This window comes from Hoplias malabaricus, chromosome 7 (assembly GCF_029633855.1).
Source record: "Hoplias malabaricus isolate fHopMal1 chromosome 7, fHopMal1.hap1, whole genome shotgun sequence".
Classification (NCBI taxonomy): domain Eukaryota; kingdom Metazoa; phylum Chordata; class Actinopteri; order Characiformes; family Erythrinidae; genus Hoplias; species Hoplias malabaricus.
In genome coordinates this window covers 13,722,020-13,743,173 of record NC_089806.1, presented here as the reverse complement: position 1 = coordinate 13,743,173, position 21,154 = coordinate 13,722,020, and the positions used below count along the sequence as shown (strand labels likewise).

At 41.0% G+C, this 21,154-nt stretch overlaps 1 protein-coding gene across 1 annotated transcript in view; it reads right to left on the bottom strand.

Moving 5' to 3' along the window:
• The window catches only part of prima1 (proline rich membrane anchor 1), a 52,340-nt gene extending 32,305 nt beyond the window's left edge, over positions 1 to 20,035 (bottom strand). Inside the window, exons 1-2 of the mRNA XM_066677477.1 lie at positions 19,207 to 20,035; positions 16,693 to 16,843 (exon numbers count right to left, since the gene is read on the bottom strand). Of these exons, the coding sequence (XP_066533574.1) occupies positions 16,693 to 16,843; positions 19,207 to 19,299 (244 nt within the window). The 5' untranslated portion in view covers positions 19,300 to 20,035. The remainder of the gene's footprint in view (positions 1 to 16,692; positions 16,844 to 19,206) is intronic.
• Between the last annotated feature and the right edge of the window lie 1,119 nt (positions 20,036 to 21,154).

Genomic DNA, 21,154 nt, shown 5'->3' with positions numbered 1-21,154 from the left:
CAGTATTTCAGGAACCATTCTGCAAAAAATTTGTACATTATCTGTAACCGTTTGTCCAGTTCAGGGTTGCGGTGGGTTCAGAGCCTACCTGGAATCATTGGGAGGAATACATCCTGGAGAGGGCGCCAGTCCTTCAAAGGGTGACACACACACACATACAGACACTTTTTTGAGTCACCAATCCACCTACCAAGGTGTGTTTTTGGACAGTGGGAGGAAACCCATGTTGACACAGGGAGAACACACAAAACGTCTCACAGACAGTCACCCGGAGAAGGACTTGAACCCACAACCTCCAGGTCCCTGGAGCTGTATTACTGCGACACTACCTGCTGCGCCACCATGCCACCATTCTGCCAAACATTCTGCGTTTAACACAGTAAAAGTTCAACATAGAAAAAAGTATATTACTCTAGGGAATTAAATTTCCAGGAAGGGTTATTAAAGCAGTGCCATAGCCTGTTTTAAAGAATTTTTTTAATATAAGCAATAATGTTAAAGGGTTCTACCTTACACAATTCATAGGCATATTTGGTTCTTTTGGAACCCAGGTCTGGTGTTCCTTTGTTCTCACTCAAAGAACCTTTAGTGGCAAATAAAAGCTAACTAAAGATTGGCAGTTATATTACCCTCAAAATTAGAGTCTAGATGTTGTGAAAATTGGGGCAAAAACAATATTTTACAGCAGTTTAGGAAGAAGAAAAAAAGATTATTGTTGCTCTTCCCCAACATTTTTATGTGAGCTTAAGGCAAGTATCTGTAACGTGTTAAATATATAAAGGAAGGAGATTGAAAGTGAAGACTTCTTTGTGTGATTAAGGAGCAGCAGGCATATCAGAGATAGCACGATGGCAGCTGGAGAGCCAGGCCTATTAGATTAGGCTATTTTTATACCTGCTTTCCAGTTTAATGGAGTTATATAGCTCTGGATTGCCTGGCCAAAACGGATTTCAAAATGAGAGTCCTGACAGAGAGCCAGCATCAAAACAACCCACCCTGCGACAACTTTTTCCAATGAAAAAAGCTTTAACACTAGCTAACCAACTCCAAATTTTCACTTCACTCCCAAAATATCACTTCACAGACAATTGTTTCAGAGACATATACTATAAAAAGACACAAGATTAACAACCAGATAAGATTCTTGTTACAGTTTTACCAGTGCTGTTTTTAAAGAATGATTGCATTACCCAATTTTCAATAAATTCATGGTGCCAGTACAGATGCCAAAATCTCAGACATTTATGAGCTTTTACACTGGAAACATTGACCAACACAACAGGTGCTGTATAGACCCCTTAAATTTGTTGGGATTAAAATGGTTCTACAAAAGTAATATAGGTAGAAGGAGGCTGATAGCCAATCAGAATGCAGCTAGTAGGATCCTAACAGTGAGGCCAACTTTACTTACTGAAAGTATCATACTTTCCAACAACTTGTGGGTGGAGCGTCTGTAGCTGACAGAGCACCTGTCAGTCCAAAATGGGTGACCAATTGTGATTCACGGTGAACGCCTTCTCCTAACACTCTCCCACCCGTAAAAAGTGTTCCAAAACTAAGAAGCAAAAGAAAAAAAAATGAAAGCAAGGCTGGCGAAATGGAAACTAAAATAAGTATCAATTAACTGCAAAGCGTAATAAATTAACCACATATCTTTTAATATATATTTTTGATATATTATTTTCTGTTTTGCATTCACAGCATATACTTTCTGCTCTTGATTCTAATAATTTTGTAAATCCTGCCAAAATTAAAATTGAAATGAAAGCAATAAACGAAAATGCAAATAACTTTTTGCCTTTTTTCCCAAATATGTACACCAGTATCATAACAAAAATTCACATCCACCGATAGAACATGTATAGGTTAGTTTACATTGTATTTCATTATTTCCAGTCCATGTAACCACAAGTCATTTACATTTACAATTTCAGAATTTGGCAGATGCTCTTATTCAGAGCGACTCACAAAAGTCCAGTGGATTCAATTGCCAAATACGCATAAGATGTAGTAAAATTGATCTTACAGTCCATCTGTGAGTGCACTGTTTTTTTATTGTAGGTTCTGAGTCATAGTGAGCCATTCACTCACTCACTAACACACTCATCCCTCCCTTCCTTCTGCAACATCAGCTTCTATCTGAGCTCTAGACTCCAGCAGGATGGTAAACCCAGGTAAGAGTAGGTTTTTCCTTTGCTTGGCTGTGGAATGAGGGTCTGTGCTTGAAGGAGGAGGGAGTGCTTGTGGGCTGTATCCCCGTGGGTGGTTCATCCACGCTCACGACAGTGTGCAGCAGAGCAAAGGGCAGCGTAAAGCCCTCAGGCACTGCAGCCTCCCCCAGCCCACTAGTGTTAGTCATACTGAGATACCACTCCATCACATCACTCCATCACAGTACAGAGAGCAAGGTACAAGTATTACTCCAAAAGAGACGGAGGTGTTTAAAGCTGCTCACTGTGCCGAGGCAGATCGATGACGTCCCTGGCTCACTTCCTAAAGCCCCCATTAATTAAAGAACCAATAAATAAAAATCCTTTCAGGATTGATGAATTATATGACCAAAAAAATGAGCCTCTCTTTATGGTGTAGCATAACAGAGATGGAATGGATCATAGTAGAAAATAAACACGGGTTGCCCATTGCTCATAATTTATACACTGTTTTAAATATACAGAATAGCCATAACATTATGACCACCTCCTTGATTCTACACTCATGTTCCATTCTCTCAGCTCCATTGACCAGACAGGAGTACTTAGTAGTTATGATTTGTGTGGTGGATCATTCTCATTGCTGCAGTGACACTGAAATAGTGGTAGTGTATTAGTGTGTGCCGCACTGCTACAAGTGGATCAGACACAGCAGTGTTAGACACAAGTACCTCAATGGTCCACCTTGTAGATGTGAAGTCAGAGACAGTTGCTCATCTGTTTGTGTTGGACTATTCTCAGACGAGCAGTGACACTGATGGGTTTAAAGACTCCAGCAGCCTTGCTGTGCCTGATCCACTCCTATCAGTGCAACACACTTGTCCCTGCAGCGCTGAGAATGATCAACCACCCAAATCATATCTGCTCTGTGGCGGTCCTCTAGAAGTCCTGACTATTGAAGAACAGGGCAGTAGGAGACTAACAATACACACAGAGCAATAGATGGGACAGTAGATTTGAGAGAATGGTAGAAACAAGGAAGTGGTCATAATGTTATGGTTGATCCGTGTAAATAGATGATGTATAAATTGCATTTATTTCTCACCTTAACTGTCACCAAGTAGCTTGACTTTGAGAAATATCTGGGCTATGAGGTGATTAATGCTGGGCTGAAAGAATGCTCATGCTCATATTTCTTATAATTTACAGCTTTACTTTAGTAGCTTTACACAGAGACCTCAAACTGGTTCTTTGACTGATTTATACATTTTCTTCTATTTTCGTCTATTTCGTTTTTCCATATAACAGCTTTTCAATAGGTTCAATATCCGATCAGACCCTGTGTGTTGAGTAATCTGACCATAAATATGGAGAGAAACACCTGTAGAAATTTGGCATTCTTCCAAACTTGACATAACTTTCGAACAGTAGTATAAGGAACAAAGTTTTATATCCATGGCAAACTTCTCAGTTTTCCTTTCCCAGTTACATGACTTGTAACCAGCTTTGTACATTTTTAAGCATACATAGACACTTCCTTTACACCCAGAGAATATTTAAACTAAACACAAGGCACTTCATTATAAAAAAATATGAATGTCAGCAGTCTATAATTAACACAACAGTAAAAAAGCTTTAATCAGCAGAATGTAATACCCAGCTTTATGGAGTCCCTTTTCAGCCAACAGCATTTGGTGCATTTGAGGTTTTAGACCTGCCTCGGTCTGCCCTGAGCTATAGCATGGCTCTCAGCCAAAAACTGTCAATCTGCTAATGCTCCTCTATTACTAATGTCCTTTTGGATAAGCCAGACTGGGGAACTGGGGATTGATCTGTGGGCCGTCAGCATATCAGCTGGACAATAAATTGGCAGAGAGAAGGTGAGTGTGTCTGGAGTATTTATGTAGGGCTTAGAGGCTCCGGATCTGTGAAATCCCTTACTTCATTCCAGTCCAGAAACTTTAAAACAGTTCACTCTGAAAAATAAAGGTGCCAAGGGTTAAGGTACTCTGGAGAGATGATCAAGAAAATACATTATTGTTTCTTTAAAAAAGACTCAATCAATCAATAAATAGCAATGGTAAATTTTATCTGTTCCTTTTGCTGTCTCTGTGGTGGTACACTCAAGGGTACATATTCTGTACCTTTAATTCATTCGTTCATTGTCTGTAACCACTTATCCAGTTCAGGGTTGCGGCGGGTCCAGAGCCTACGTGGGAACACACCCTGGAGGGGGCGCCAGTCCTTTGCAGGTTGACACAAACTCACACATTCATTTACACCAATAGACACTTTTGAGTCACCAATCCACCTACCAATGTGTGTTTTTGGACTGTGGGAGGAAACCCATATGGACACGGGGAGAACACACCAAACTCCTCTTAGACAGTCACCCGGAGCAGGACTTGAACCCACAACCCCTGCCCCAGTGTCCTGGAGCTGTGTGACTGCAACGCTACCTGCTGTGCCACTATGCTGTCCTGTACCCTTAAGTGGGCAACATTATGGTACCGTATTCTATTATAATTGTATATTTTAAAATTGCATTGTTTTCATACGCCCCATTTCATCTCCAGGGCTTACATTATGTTATTTAATTTTACACAGTTCTCTAATAAAAGATTACAAAAATTCACATCTTCTTCTGAAGAAAAGAATGTAATATATCTTTAGGGAACAAAACTGGACTTCAACACTTCTGTTGTACTGTGAAAAGGTACATTACACTGTGTGTACCTTTAGTGACCAATCATGTACCTCTACTGTACATAGGAACAGTAAAGTTGAGTTTTAACACAGACGTGATTAGAAGTCAATGCACGTGTATGCTGTCAAGACTTTCCAAAATACATTTTTTTTTTAAAAAGAACATATGAATAAATAAATAAATCCATCCATCCATCCATCCATTATCTGTAACCGCTTATCCAATTTTTAGGGTCGCGGGGGGTCCAGAGCCTACCTGGAATCATCGGGCGCAAGGCGGGAATACACCCTGGAGGGGAGGCCAGTCCTTCACAGGGCAACACAGACACATACACATTCACTCACACACTCACACCTACGGACACTTTCGAGTCGCCAATCCACCTGCAACGTGTGTTTTTGGACTGTGGGAGGAAACCGGAGCACCCGGAGGAAACCCACGCGGACACGGGGAGAACACACCAACTCCTCACAGACAGTCACCCGGAGCTGGAATCGAACCCACAACCTCCAGGCCCCTGGAGCTGTGTGACTGCGACACTACCTGCTGTGCCACGTTGCCGCCTAAATAAATAAATAAACAAACTGAATTGCTTAATTATTTTTTTGGGAGCATTAGAATATTAATGTGTGAAATATGTGAAATAAAACAAACACAGTTCTGTTTTGTGATCTGCCTGTCTGAGGCAGTGGTATAAAACAAGTCATTCTGATGTTGTGCTGCACCTTATGTAGATAGCAGGTATTTTAGAGTTGTCCAACCTCCTCATCTCAGCACTGGACCGGCGTGATTCTCTCCTATCAGAGCGGCACGGTGGCTTAGTGGTTAGCACGTTCGCCTCCCAGCGCTGGGATCTTGGTTTCAAGTCCCATCTGGGTGGAGTTTCCATGTTCTCCCCGTGTCTGTGTGGGTTTCCTCCGGGGTCTCCGGTTTCCTCCCACAGTCCAAAAACATGGAGGGTAGGTGAATTGGCTTCTGTCTAATAACTATCCTGCTGTGTGAGTGAATGAGTGGGAATGTGAGTGTGCCCAGATATGGATTGGCACTCTGTCCTGGGTGAAACCCTAGTGCCCGATGCAGTCCTCCAGGTGGACGGTCGTTCCTGGTCGAGAGTACGCTGTGCGCGTTTGGCTGCCGCTTCTCGCCAGTGTGTGGATTGAGTGTTCTGAGCAGTGTGAATTGTAAAGTGTCCTTGGGTATCTAGAAAGGCGCTATATAAGTGTAACGATAGATAGAAAACAAACATATGACATGAGGTATACTGATGGCATGGTGGCGCAGCATGTAGTTTCGTTAACACACAGCTCCAGGGCTCTGGGGTTGGGGGTTTGAGTCCCACACAGGGTGGCTCTATGTGAGGAGTTTGATGTGCTGTTCACGTGGGTTTCCTCGATGGTCCAAAATCATGTTGGTAGGTGGACCCTAAAGTGTCCATAGGTGTGAATGTGTGTCGCCCTGTGAAGGACTGGCGTCTCTTAGTAATCACTGACCTCAATTTATGTTCTTTGATGTTTTTAGTTATAGAACAATTTGGATTAGTTTTTTTAGTTATATAATAATTTGGATTAGATTTTTTGGTTATAGAATAATTTGGATGAGTTTTTTTTTTTTTGTTATAGAATAATTTGGATTAGTTTTCTTTAGTTATAGAATAATTTGGATTAGTTTTTTTTTGTTATAGAATTATTTGGATTAGTTGGTTTTTTTTTTTGGCTTCAGGGAAACTGCCTTGGGCTCAAACTGTACTCTCGATTTCCACATGACTATACAAGAAAACATAAAACCATATCAAATTCACAGATGATACAGTCACAACGTTCAAGCTATCACAAAATCAGACCTACTTCTGAATCAGATAAAACTTCACAGCAGCAACAGTACAAGCCTGAGGAATAATTCAGCATAGATACTCTTAGTCCCTGCAATCTAGCAGAAGGTGTTAGAAGGACCATACTTTGTTTCTACCCACTAGCAATCAACATCCAAAACTATACTTGGCTTGACAAAATGTACTGCACACTTGTGTGCTAACAGAAACAACATCTGCTACTACACAAATAAGCTAAGTTGGCATGACATTAAGACCTGGTGATACAGCAAAAATATACAAAATAAAAATACACAATATGTATATCTATATCAAGTGAGCATAGCAAGCATGTTTATTTTCTCTATTTTATGATGATACCACCATACTGAAACGTATCATCTGAAAAACATGTTTCATACCATTTAAGGGAATTCTCAGTGTTTAATCTCTTTTCTGTTGTTTCTTTTTACTAAAAATACACTCACATTTTGTGCTGGAGGAAGTTTTTTATTTGGAAATAAAATGCAGTGACACCGTCATCACTCACCATTCAGAAAAGGACATACATTCAATGTTCCTCATATGAACAGGGAACTTTACACCACACTGTTACTATATGTTGTTAATGGCAGCTTATGTACAGTACATATACCACCTAAGCAACACCTCTTAAACCCTGGACCGTTAAAGTCTAAAGTGTCTCTTTAACGAAAAGACATCAGTACAGAAGGTACACCTCAGCACTGTAGGCACATTTGGGCAGTTTAGCTGTGGTGAGTAATGTAGCCCATTCTTTCACTTCCAAATCCTTGACTACAAATGTTCTGTCACTTATGCTGTTATGTAATGCAATAACATACTTCTCGGAACCAGGGCTTGTTTGCATGTCTGATTCTCTCTCTATACTGCAAGACCATTTTCCCTGCTGTTACAGCAGTTTTCCTAATGATAAGGTAAAACTGTCAATGTTGTGTGAATAACAGAATAATTCAGTAGTGAGACATAGACAGGAATAATTTACAATTAGTCACAGCGTCTGTAGGGATCATATCTCAGAGATATATTTTGGGATCAAACAGCAGCATCTCCTGACTGAGGATCCTAGCTGAGTCTGGACACAAATATGTTTCACTTTGTTTCCCATTGGCCATGAGTAATTACTTGCCATGATGTAGAAGCCCTTAATTAATGTTGACATGCTTTGAATTAGCATAAACAGGCTGATACACTTGTGATACAAAAAAAGGACTTTAGATTTTGTAAGCATGGGGTGGGGAGTGGTTAATTGACAGTATGGTGGACTTGAGTTGACAGTCCTCCGGGGTAAAGAAAAAGAGAACCACTAGTCATATCAAAGCCCTGTGTACCATTTTGGCTACACATTTTGACACTGAATCAAGTCACAATGGGTGCGGAGGATTAACAAATGCTTTGCTCAGCTAAAAGCCCTGGAGGGGTAAAGGACACATAAACACAAAAATTACACACAAAAAAACTTAAAACAAAAGTTGTTCTTCCCTGTCTGGAAACTATATTAAACGGTTTGCTTTGAATTGTTTATTAAAGTGTTGATATGAAAAACCAATGCATTTACCTATATGCATTTATTCAGTTTAGAGTCTATAGTACATTGTGAAACTTCAACCATGTCTACATTCATGTTTACAGTACTGTTGTGAAATCAAACCGCACACACCCATGTCTCTGTCCCTCTCTCTCTCTCACACACAAAGAGTTATCTGAGCTGAGGTACATGCACATCGATCACGACCGGCTCTCAGGGCTTCTGGTGATAAACACTTTCTAGCTCTCTCTCTTTAAGACAAATCACCGCGTCTGTAAACAGGATAGGGATAAACGTCATCGGTAGGGTGTGTGTGCTGCACTAACTGTTGCACAAGTGAAGAAAAAAAAAATCTCTGTAGAAAGTGGTGTGTGCAGCCTCTGAATCCGTTTCTGTGGAATATTTGCACAAGGAACCCATTCTGCAAGTGACTCCAGAGAGCTGTTGTGCCATGGCAGTTGACTATAAAATTTCTCACTCTCACTGTATCGTCCCTGGGGCCGCACGGTGGCGCAGCAGGTAGTGTCGCAGTCACACAGCTCCAGGGGCCTGGAGGTTGTGGGTTCGATTCCCGTTCCGGGATTCCCGTTCTCCCCGTTTCTGCGTGGGTTTCCTCCGGGTGCTCCGGTGACTCAAAAGTGTTCGTAGGTGTGAATGTGTGTGTGTGTTAGTGTTGCCCTGTGAAGGACTGGCGCCCCCTCCAGGGTGTATTCCTGCCTTGCGCCCAGTGATTCCAGGTAGGCTCTGGACCCACCGCGACCCTAAACTGCATAAGCAGTTACAGATAATGAATGTATTGTCCCTTGCAGGAACTCTCAGAATGCAGCTTGCACTTGCTTTGCGTTATGAAGTGCTTTGTGACACATTTTGCATGAACACAACTATTTTGAACTGCATGAAATCAAGTCTGTGTAGCTCCAAGTGTCTATGTGAAATATATTTTCAGCCCTCACAAAGGTTTACATATGCTGAAATACTGATAGCATTTCTAGCTTATTTAGATGACAGTTTTATAAACATTTATATGTTCAGCCTGTGAGTTGTATAATCAAATAAAACGATGTTGACTACATGATAAATGTATTAAATATTATGTAGCAAATATTATGATTATATCATTCATAATATACAGTGGACCATGTAATTTCAAGCATAAAGTGTAATTTTGGTGGTAATCTAGCCATTACAAACACACAGCAATAACAGAAAAGTCGATATCTAACGCTAAAAAGTGTGCTTATTTGGCAAAAGTTAGCAAGTGCTACCACTGGCCCTTGTTCATCAGTAACTCTTAACAACAACACTTTCGGCAACAAAACTTATCACTAACTAACACAGCAGCAAATCAAGAAAGTGCAACATGTAATTACTTACTAATCCAACAAGAAGAAAGCATTTGTCTTGTGTCTTCATGTCCCTCTCAGCTCACTCCACTGAGTAAAGTCAGTGAAAAGTCATGAAATCTTTTGTATGGCCCCTCGCTCTCTCTCTCTTTCTCCACCTTGCTTCCACTGACAACTGAAGTTGCATAGTCTAGTTTTTAGAGAAGCAGTGATTCTCCCTATTACAGGTCGGATGAGCATCACAATCCTTTTAAAGCTGTAATTTTAAGTTGAAAACACTACATAGTGGTACATTAAACACTTTGTTTTTTTTTTTCAAAAAAAGGAAGCACATTTGGGCTACTTAACTCTAAGTGAAAAATAAATAATAATGAAAAGATTAATTATGTTTTCCGCATATATAACTGTATATAAATGTCATAGCTGGTGTACATTTTAATAGAAAAATACAATATATTTGTGATACAGCATTTTCATCTTAACAGTATAAACAGTATGGAATTGTTTCAAAATAACATTTGATCAGCAAACCACACCTTTGATTTGAGTACATGGCTTTAATCTATGCAAATGAAGGCATCTAAATATCTTCTTCTATGTGTTTGGCTAGTTGTCCACTAACGTATCCACTATCGTAAAGAATGAAAGATTTGAAGTGATGTTTCTTGCTGTTTTCCCACATAATATATAAAGTATCATAATTCACCAGAGTTTTAAACTAAAGAAAAGCCTAAGCTTCCAGTATCTCCGGGATGCAGGACACTCTTGATTTAACAGAACACAGGGTAAGGTCAGCTGTCCTGAGCCACACACACTGTGAGCACCTCTACTGAGTTAGTGGAGTAAGCCATGAGTGCAGCCTGCCACACATGCCCTTTTTTGGGCTTAAAGGAACGTGTTCTTCCCCAAGAGCCTGGGAGCAATTCCGCCTAATCTACTTCCCCTCATCTACATCCTCAGCCTTTCCGCTAAAAATAGGCAGACTAATCTTGCAATAAAATATGCAAGCACTTTGGTGATAGTCGGGTCTAAATCAGCACTACGTGAATGTTTAGATATGATTAATGAAAAATCACCAGTGGTAAATTATGATGTGTTAGTGCTGGCTTCCAAAAAGCCTTCTAATTTGGCTCACGCTGACCGTGATGGGTGGAGATAAATGAGGAAGGATATACAGAACTTGTGGCCTTTTCCATTATTTCACGGTTCTGCAGACTGTGATACAGTGCTGCCTCTAAAGCTTTGTGAGGTTCATCGCTGGGGACGGTGATGGGGGGTGGGGAGTGAGTTTCTGTCTACAGCAAGGTCACACCCACATACACACAGCATAGCACATTCTCTTTACTCACCCAGTGACAGCACACTTCACCTCGGACGTTCAAGCTGAGGGCAGCCAATATGACACTTTCCATTTTAATCCCACCTTATTTAGGGCAGCTGTGCTAATACTAATTGTCCTGCTCTCTACAGTTAACTGCCTTTCCAGTTCACTCAAACAGTGTATTTCTCAGTTTAAACCTTTTATCACTCCCTCAGTAATAACAGGTGTGGGAGTGCTCATTAATCATAACTTCTCATTAATATTTTTGAGAGGGTTATTCCAAAGCCAATTTAGCCTTAACGGCCAAGCTTCCCACCTCCCTCAACTGAGTACTAAAAGCTTCTAAAAGCTTAAAGTTGATGATAACGCCTGTTGCCAACTGTCACTACTGGTGTCAAAACACCCAAAAACGTAGAAAAGCAGATGCACACATTGCCATTGATGCAAAGCCCTAGCAGAGCAGTCGCTAAATGTGAGTATGTGAGTATCATGGTGAGATTCCTAGCTGTGAGTGAGTGATTAAGCATGTGTCTAAAATGCATTGGTCAGGATACTACAATCAGTGATGTATGCAGAAAGACTGGAGCGTCTGTGACATCTGCGGTGGAATTACGGGCTGGTCAAAAGTGTCATTTGCCCTCGCTAAAAGTTCAGGTCAACTCACTTAAATAATGGAATGTTATTTATTTATTTATTATTTTTTATTTTTAACATCGATTTATCTCCAAGACAAGAGAGAGCAGCAGAGCAGTGTTAACAGTCAACAATCTAACTTTGCTCATATTTCTTCTCCCTCAACTTTCAAACAAGCTGTTGCTTTAATATCTGAGGACTAACACTAGACTTTAAAAGATTAGCAAAGTTTACAGAAAGATATGATTTGTGAATTTCTGTCAGGTTTAATCATGGAAAATGATCAAACAGAAATTAAGCTTGGTTTGGTTTACACAACTAAAAAGATGCTAATTTTTTTGATAAATCTATGATACGTCTTCGAAAAAGAAACTGGATCTGAGTGAAACTTCTTTCTCTTCTATTTCCTCGAAGAATGTGTGATTGTAAAGCTCTTTAATTTCTCTCTTTTTTTATTTATGCACTGATCTCGCTTGTCTACTAAATGTAAGTAGTAATGGGGAGTTGACACCAAAGAAGTTGGTTCTTTGAGTCTGACGTGTCTAGAATTCGAGGTGGACTTTAGGTGAGGAATTGTTAGATTTTCAATGTTACAAAGGAGTAAACAACTTTTAGGCCAGTGTTTGCTCTATCTATAGCTGTGGTAAAAATCAAATAGAGTCAAGGAGTCAGGTCCCTGGACTCCCACAGCAGGAGTTTATAATCTGAAACATTAAACTTTCTGTTCAGCTCCTGACGGTCTCTTTAAAGGCAGAGAAAGAAAGTCCCCCACTGGGTAATGTAAATGATGATAGTGTAAACCAGCTTCTCTCTGTGCTGTTTTCTTTTATAAAAGAAGAGGAAAGAGAAACTAGGCAAGCCTAGATTTGCTGGACCGCCATTAGCCATTTAGCCATTGTCACAGAGGCGTTTCTGGTGTTTCAAAAACAGGAAAGCCCAAAATACATACCCTAGTCACTGGAAGGTCTGGAGAAGCTTTGGTGCTTCATATCAATGTCTTTGTGTTGTACAGACAATATGGAGGACAAGTAATAAATACAGAAATAAAAAAAGCACAATGTTTTGTTCATAATATATAACACCGGCATCAGTGTTTTTCTTGTTAATTTTATTTAAAAATAAATTCTACCGCCAAAGAACAAAGAAGACCAAGAACATTTTGTTGATTTTTAGAAGTAGAATTACTTATTTATTCAATGTAAACTGTTAGAGTAAAGCATGTGAAGTTTAATGTGGCTGTGCGCAGTTCTATGAAGTTATAAACACACTAACGCCACAAAATGTCTCCCCACCACAAAGACACACACTCACACAAAGTAAGTCAAATTCAGCAGTCCTCTTCTCTCTGTGAGATATAATACGTGTGAGTTCAGTGCCATCCTGCTGAGTTTGCGAGCAGCTGAGAAACGTAACTAGCCTAAGAAACTCAAACAAACAGAGCGTGTTCCTGACTTATTTCCAAATATTCAGCCATGATTCGCACTAAAGGAACTACTGTACTTTGGTTCCAGCTGGGAACAAATTTATCTGGTACGTGAACCAGTTTATGTGAGTGGAAACGCACCAAAGGGTTTCAAATTTAGTTCACGAACTGGGATGTGAAATATGGCTGAACTAACAACAGACGGTGTAGTGGCACCACCTTAAGTTCTCTCTGTGAAAAACAGCTGAATTAACAGTTCCTACTCACGCATGCAGTAGGAACATTAGGAGTCAGTCAGTCAGTAAACGAAAATGCCTTTTCTAAGCTGGTGGCCCGGTAGGCGGCCCGGCAAAAAAAGCAGGTACGCTTATTAGTTGAGCACTTTATATGTTCTGGGCCGTTCAAAAAAAATAAATGTTTACTAATGTATTAATAAATCTATAAGTATTCCCAGCTCTAGAATTCATTTAGTCTGTATTTATAAATTATGACTAATGGCTATGTTTCAGTGAGAAAGGGATGGTTAAGAGAAAGAGGAAAGGGAAAGAAGGAGGGGGTTAAAGGTTTGTTGTATCTCTAATGTGCGCTAATGTTACAAGCTGTTATAAATCTCAGGCCTCTTCGCTGTAGCTTGTTTTGTTTCTGTGGGTCAATCGCTCATGTTTACTCAAGGCCTAAAAGTGTCGGAAGGGAGATTGATTAGAGCCCTTGTGCAGGCCCAGGCCGTATCGATCCAGTGTCTGACAGGTTCACTCTGATGACTTAAAATATCCTCCTCCTGTAATAAACTGATGTGTTGTGGCCTTTATTGCTCAGAAAGGATTGCGAGGACAATCAGGCAGACCAGCCTAAGATCAACATTCAGCACAACAGCACTGAAGCCTGAATAAAAGAACACTGAAATTGATTACTGTTTCATGACCATGTTTCATTCACTTTTTGTTTTAGGCAGTGGCCTAAACAAAGTGTTTTTTCAAACCTAATAAATGCTTCTAGGAAACACTGCCATTGTAAATAAGAAGCTGTTTCGAATGATTTGCCTCGGTAAATAAAAGTTAAATAAATAAATAAATAAATCTTCCACATATTCAGGGTTTTTAAAGACACAATAAAGATCTTCTGGTGAAAGGTGATCTGGAAACACTTCAAACAAGTAATTGTAAATAAGGCTGTATGACTCCTACATAACAACTGTTGACAGCTGTTGTATGTTGGAATAACATAGATTTTATAAACCTTAATGTAAAGATGGCATGTAGTATTGCTGTCACACGGCTCCAGGGTCCTGGGATTGCGGGCTTGAGCCCTGCTCCAGGTGTCCAGGTCTTTGAGGAACTCGATGTGTTCTCCCTGTGTCCGTGTGGGTTTCCTCCGGGTGCTCCAGTTTCCTCCCACAGTCCAAAAACACATGGTGGTAGGTGAATTGGTGACTCAAAAGTGTCCCTAGGTGTGAGTGTATGTGTTTGTTTGTGTGTGTGTGTGTGTGTGTGTGTGTGTATGTGTTGCCCTGCAACCCCTCCAGAGTTTGTTCTTGCCTTGTGCACAGTGATTCTGGGTAGGCTCCGGACCCACCGCAACCCTGAACTAGATAACGAATAAATGAATGAAAGATTTCATAACGAATGAAGGAACGGATAAATGAATAAAAAAAACCCTAATGCATGTTTATGTAAGCTGTCACATAAAGCTCACATATTCTTGGAATTAACATTTCAATGTGGACTGTGAATGGAAAAACTGGACATACTTCAGCACACACTAATTTTCCTCTGTCCATATCACTAACTAAAAACACAATAAATCCTAAAACCTAATTAAACATTGAGTAATCTGAGGTGTTCTCTATGGGTTTAGGAGAAGAGATCATATTGTAGGATATCAGAGAATCTACACCACCTTCAGAAGAACATTCTTAAGAGACCTCCAGTTTCAGCACAAATACAGAGTGGAGCAGAAGAGCAGATGTATTGCCAGCAGATGCTGACTTTTAATTTCGGTGCCGTGGTGGACAGCGGACAGGACTGAACCTCTGAGATTGCAGTACTGCTGTGAAACTTAAAGACATCAAAATTGACCCCCAGTATGAATTTACATCTACGCTGTTTAATTAGCAAGACCAGGCAACCTAATTTTGTCAGACTGTCATTAGCTACAAAGAATCTTTCATATAAATGCTATCTTAATGTCAGTTATGTGGAATCAGTCACCCAGTGTGGGTCCAAAACCTTTATCCTTCCTATTAGTTGTAAAGTAGTGCTTGAGATTAATTTACACCTATGGGTAATGTCCTATGTTTCAAAATATGGCATCTGTTATGCTCCAAAGCAGCATCAGTTTTATATATAGCTCTATATAGGGGCATATGAAATCAACACAACTTAAAAATCTACAATTGTTATAGAACATGGTACTATTATGTTCCTCTAACTAAAGTTGGTAAAATTGTACTATTGAAGGCCCTACCATTTCCAGAAATTGGGTTTGGGACATTTTAAAAAATGGAATATAAACAAGAATCTGTGATTTTGTTAATTCACTTGACACTTTATTTAAAAAGAGTGACTTTCAAAGAGAGTTGTTTTGAATTATAAAACGAAAGGTACAAGGACTTCCGGGCAACTCGTGGAGTAATCAAAATGACCACAGCTTGAGTCGCCCAGAGGTCTGTGTACCTTTCGTTATATCATCCAAAATGGGGAAATGGCTCATTCTCTACTGCAAGATTAGAGACAGAAAATCAGATAATGAAAGGTACAGAAATGATAAATGGGTCAGTCCCCATTTCTCTACTTCAGGATTAGAAAAGAATAATCAAATAATGAAAGGTACATGGACCCTGCGCCTGGGGATTGTCACAGCTATACAGATTCAATGTCCAAACACAACATTGGTGATCCATGAACTACGCTGGTGCAGATTAAATTAGCTTTCCTGGAACAATTAGGCCTTACTCTGTACACAAAAATATAACTCTCCACTTAGAGCTGAATAAACACCTAAAGTAATGAATGAATTAATACGGTGTAAAATGAATATCTAAATAATTTAATTACATTTTGATAGAATAACTATATATCTATCTTTACACCCATCCATGCATCCGTTCATTAATCAATGAACAATGTTAGCTGCAACACAAAAAAAACCCTGCACGACTGAACCAACACCTACAGTGCCCTACAGCCAGTGCTGAATTAGTAATGTTGAAGTCAATTCAGAAAAAATAGCACAGTTGAATAGCAATTTAAGAGTTTATAAGGGCTTTTTTTTTTTGTTTATTACACCAGTCCCCCAACACAAAAAAAATTATAATTACAGTAATATCAGATATCATATTAATATTCCCTCAGCTGATACTGCACACAGCAAAAACTCCCAAGAAAGAGATAAAACTGGTGACAGTCAGTCCCTTGTGGCCTTGTGATTATCCCTCTGGTGCTACATGTAATTATAACAAAGACTCTACCCATTGCTCTCGTGGAGTACCTGCATTCTGGTCTTTGTTCATGTTCAAGCAGCTCTGATTACATGCTTTTCATGAAAAGGACAAAACCAAGGTGAGACATCATTGTATCCGCTAATTTTCAAACCAAAGCCTGTGGTTATGCCACTCCAAGAACAAATGAGAACAGACAAAACATCTTCTCTTCCTTACCTCTATTATGTTGGCACTGAATATATATGGAATGTGCAGTATGTTTGTGTAGAACAGAAGTAGAGCTCTGAGGGCAGGTTTCTCACCAGTAGGAGTGAGCAGTCTTGGGGGTGGTGGTGGAGGAGGTGGCGGTGGTAAGGGTGGGTAGCGTCTGCACTGGCACGGCAGCTGGCAGATCCCTTCCACTGGTGCTGCCGGGCTCCGAGAGCATGACTTCTGGAGCTCTCCCTGGGCATGCTGGAGGCAAGAGGACAGCACAGTGTCAAGTTTCAACAAATATATCCAGTATTCCCTTGGCATTGTGACTTTATCAGTTTAGGCTCAACAAAGCCAACAGTCCACTACCACAGCATCGCTGCAACACGACTAACAACAGAACGGATTCGGCTGAAGAAGTGTTAAACGTCTTTGAATAACTTTGAAGGAGACTTCACTTCAATCAGTCCCTTAACTGTGTGGATTTAAAGCACTAATGTATGCAACTCAATTCTACATTTGAAAAGGTAAATAAATAAATTACCTCTTCACACCACAAAAACATTAATGGTAAATGGGCCAGTGGCAATGGTTCAAAATTACATTTTTTTAAAGAATATATTACCTCCTCTTGTAAAATTTCTGCAATGACAGAACAGATCAAACAGAATGGATATAACTAGTCCAACTGGTGGGATAGTGCAGTGGACAACACAGAACACACTAGCAGTCACTAGGGGTGGACGACTACTGATGTGCAGACTGACCAATTCAATGTTCACAGAGAAGGTTATCGACCAATAACGGTAGCTAGATTTTAGGCTCCTTCACCACGCCCCCTCATCACTCAAGCGAACCAATCGGAGTAGGGGAGGGCGGGACTAGTTTGTGAACGAAATGCTTCTCCAAATTCTATGTAAGCTCTAGAAAAACAAAATCCCAGATGTTTGTGAAATTCCGCCCGGACATTTTTTTAAGTCTAAAAAAGAGGACATGTCCAGGTAAAAGAGGACGTCTGGTCACCCTACCTAACATTACATTAGCTTCCTCTGCAGCATGAATAATTGTAGGTCACTCTGCCTAAGAGCACCTGCTAAATGATATACATATAGTCTTGATACACCATATTTGTAATGCAGTGTGAACAATTTTCACTTGGTTGTTTTCTTGACTGCTCTGAATATTTAGGTTCTATGCAGTAAACAGTTGGTGGAATCCCCTTAAAGGATAATCACTGCGTAATACACCTGTAGTTTAGGGGCTTCACTAGAGATCACTAGGTACTAGCATTGCTGAACATAGCTCGGTATCACAGCATACTTCATCTTCATAAGGGTCTGGACTCTTAGAAGCACCCTCCCACCAGAGTGCTCCCACACACACCTCGGCCCCTAAGCTCCCAGAGGAGTGTCAGTCATGTGGAGCGAAGCCTGAGTCTCCTTCTCCCTGACAGACCAAGCAAGGGAATCCTTTCTCTAATGTCCTGTAAGCTTTGCCGCCTCAGGCAACAGTGTGTGAGGACAAAGTGTCTCGTCTCTGACTATCACGCATTATGTACCAACAAATGGTATTAGTAGTAGGCAGCTATTAACAGGGGTAGAATGACACAGCAAATTCAGTTTAATTAAATTCAGGGCTTTGATAGGTTTCAAAAGTAGCACTACTATTTTGACTTGCATTACCTAACCTATTAACGTAGCATGATACACCTTATGTACTGTCAAAGTGTCTTTAAGCTGTAGGATATTTAATTTTTACCATATAGACCATCCCTGCATGCTTTTTACATATTCATTAAAAGCAAAATGAATATGTCAATGTTCCCCAGAAAACTTAAAGTGATTTATGAATGACATCATGTTACGGGACACTTTATTTCACATGTTGATTTAAAGAGTAAAGTATTTTCAATACAACCCTATTATGTATCGAGTTACTTCAATGTCCACCCATTGTGGATACAGTTGTATAATCTCTATAGAAAAGCATGAATTGCCATGTGATGTTGTTCTAGAGCAGCAGTACCTAACTTTAAGGTCACCATGACCGATGCTAGGCATTGGCTTGAAGGGAATCTCGCCCCCAAGCTTTGGGCTCTGGAGCAGTTGATCTGCGCACTGCGGAGTCAATAAAACCTCACTCAAATCTTCCCAAATCAAGTCTAAAACCATTCCCCTGGGGGTGAGCATAGAAATGTTCAATGAGAAGGTGGCCACAGTGTAGTTGTTGACAGCATTTTGTAGTTGTAGCACAATTGGTGTGACTACACGAATTTAAACTAATTTCATGTGTGAATATGTCTTTAGGCAGAAGTGGTTCTTCTACAGCTCTGACCCAAAGAACCCTTTGATCCACCTCAGGGTGTAGATTTAAAACTTGTATTTCTGTTACTACTGAAGGCACAGAACTTACTTAGGACTGTCAGAGAAGTTATCATTCCCTATAAAATCGGTTTTATTCTCAACCTGATTGCATTTAATGTGGCTTGATCTGTTAGTTCATCCTCTGTTGAAGGCCAGTACACAGCAAAGTGGACAGCTGCAGTCCCAGTAAATTAGGTAAAACATCAATGCAACTGACACACATGCGCATCCCTGGCATCAGTGACCCTCAGCTAGACCTACCTGTAACAGCGGCAGAAAGACCAGGAGAAAGCACTGGTGGAAGAAAAAAGGCAGAGCCCCCAAATTGGCGGAGGGCAGATTTGGCGCGAGCATTCCTCTTGCGTGGCGAGGACACGAGCGCGAGGCGTGGACAGGTATCTGCTCTTCAAGGCTTCAGTAATCCAGCTTCTCTTGCTGAACGGCGGCTTTGCCCTCGAGCTCCTTGCAGCGTGGTCCTCTGAACATTCCTGCACAGATATCTCATTAGTGGGTGGCATGAAGAGCCCAGAAACGGGGTGGGATCCCGACAGGAGCTCCGCGTGCTGTGGGGCTCAAAGTTGAAAGTGATGCTCTACTCTCGCGCTGCGCTCTCAGGAAAAACGGGGTCGCGTACAGGCACATTCTTACTCAGCCACGGTCCAGTGTCAGTGTAACCCACCCTCAAAAGTAGAACAGTGGTCTTACGGTCCTTATGTTTTATCTTTGTTCACCGGTGTTAGAACAATGTAAATAGCAGGTCCAGCTGTTAATCTTAAATAAATGCTTCCCAGTGGGAAAGGAGCACATCTGTACCAGTCTTTTAAAATGTGAGTCAAAAAATACAGAACCGCAATATGATGCTGTCCGGTTCTGTTCTGGAAGTAAAGATACTGAAGACGTAGCCTCGAGGAGGGTCACAGTTTCAATATCCTACCCTTGTTTATCGAGTGTATCACGCGTCTAAACTTCTCTAGCTCGCGAGACTGAGGCAAAATCCCACCCGTTGTAGCCCCCCCTCCCCGTTCAGTCTTCATCTCTGGACATGACCACGAGGGACTGGACGGAGCGACGCGAATAATAATAATAATAATAATAACACAAGAAAAGTTAACTCTCGACGCTAGGAGCTAACGCAGCTATATGCGCGAGAAGGAGAGCGTGAGGCGCGAGGGACGGGCTCCCTCTAAACTGCAGGCTCGAGCTCTCCCGTCTTCGTCCCTACTGTAGCTCCCCCTGTCCTGAGTCGCGAGCCGTTCGAGAGATGGTTGTCTCCGTTTTGTCTCTGGAGGGAGCTACAGCGCCTTCTCCCCAGGGAGAAGCCGAGGACAGCGACCGGACCGCAGTGGGGTCCAGCCAGCACGCGTCTACAGCCGGGGGTCCTGCAAGTGTTCGCGCGAGCTTTCAGAGAGTGTTAAACGAGTAGAAGATAGAGTTGGAGCACATGGGAGAAAGGTGGTGGTGGTGGGTGGTGGCAGTGGTCCTCTATGCTTATACACCTCCCAGTGCAGTTAATGCCATACTGCGTCCAAAAGTTTGTAGACACCTCTTGTTACTATAGTCAGTTCAGCTCCTTTAAAGGGCACCCATTGAGTTCAGTTTTACACAGGTTTTGTAGTCTACATACACAGCCACACATTGAAATGGGATGCTTTGGAGTGGTTGCACATGACTCTAAGGTAAGGAGGGAACAAATCTCCCCCGCGCTGGGCTGTGGAACAGATGATGTCTGTTCTCTGCAGTGATGGAGTGCAATCCATATCCTCGGGGAAGTGTTGGAGTAATGTTTGAGATCCACCACTAATTAGCCAACATCAGTACCCTCACTAAGGCTGAATATGATCTAATCCTCAAAGCAATGGTTCAGTATTTAGTGTAAAGCCATCCCAGTAGGGTAGAATCGGTGTCTGCACCAAAAAGATACACCCTCTTTATTAAAGAAATAAGACAAGCAGGTGTCCACAAACATTTGGCCATGGTGTATATAACCACACTTTAGGAATATATTATTCTTCATAAAAAAAACATATATATTTGAATTCCTGTTGTAGCCCTTATATCAGTGTGACCACCAGTGTGGGATGGGAGCGTATGCAGCTGTAGGAGCGTATTCGTCCAAGCAATAAAATGCATGGCTCTTCTCTGCCCTGAAAGATCTATCACAGAGTCCAGACTTTCTGTCTCTTTCCCTGCCAGCCTTTGGGTTATAGTG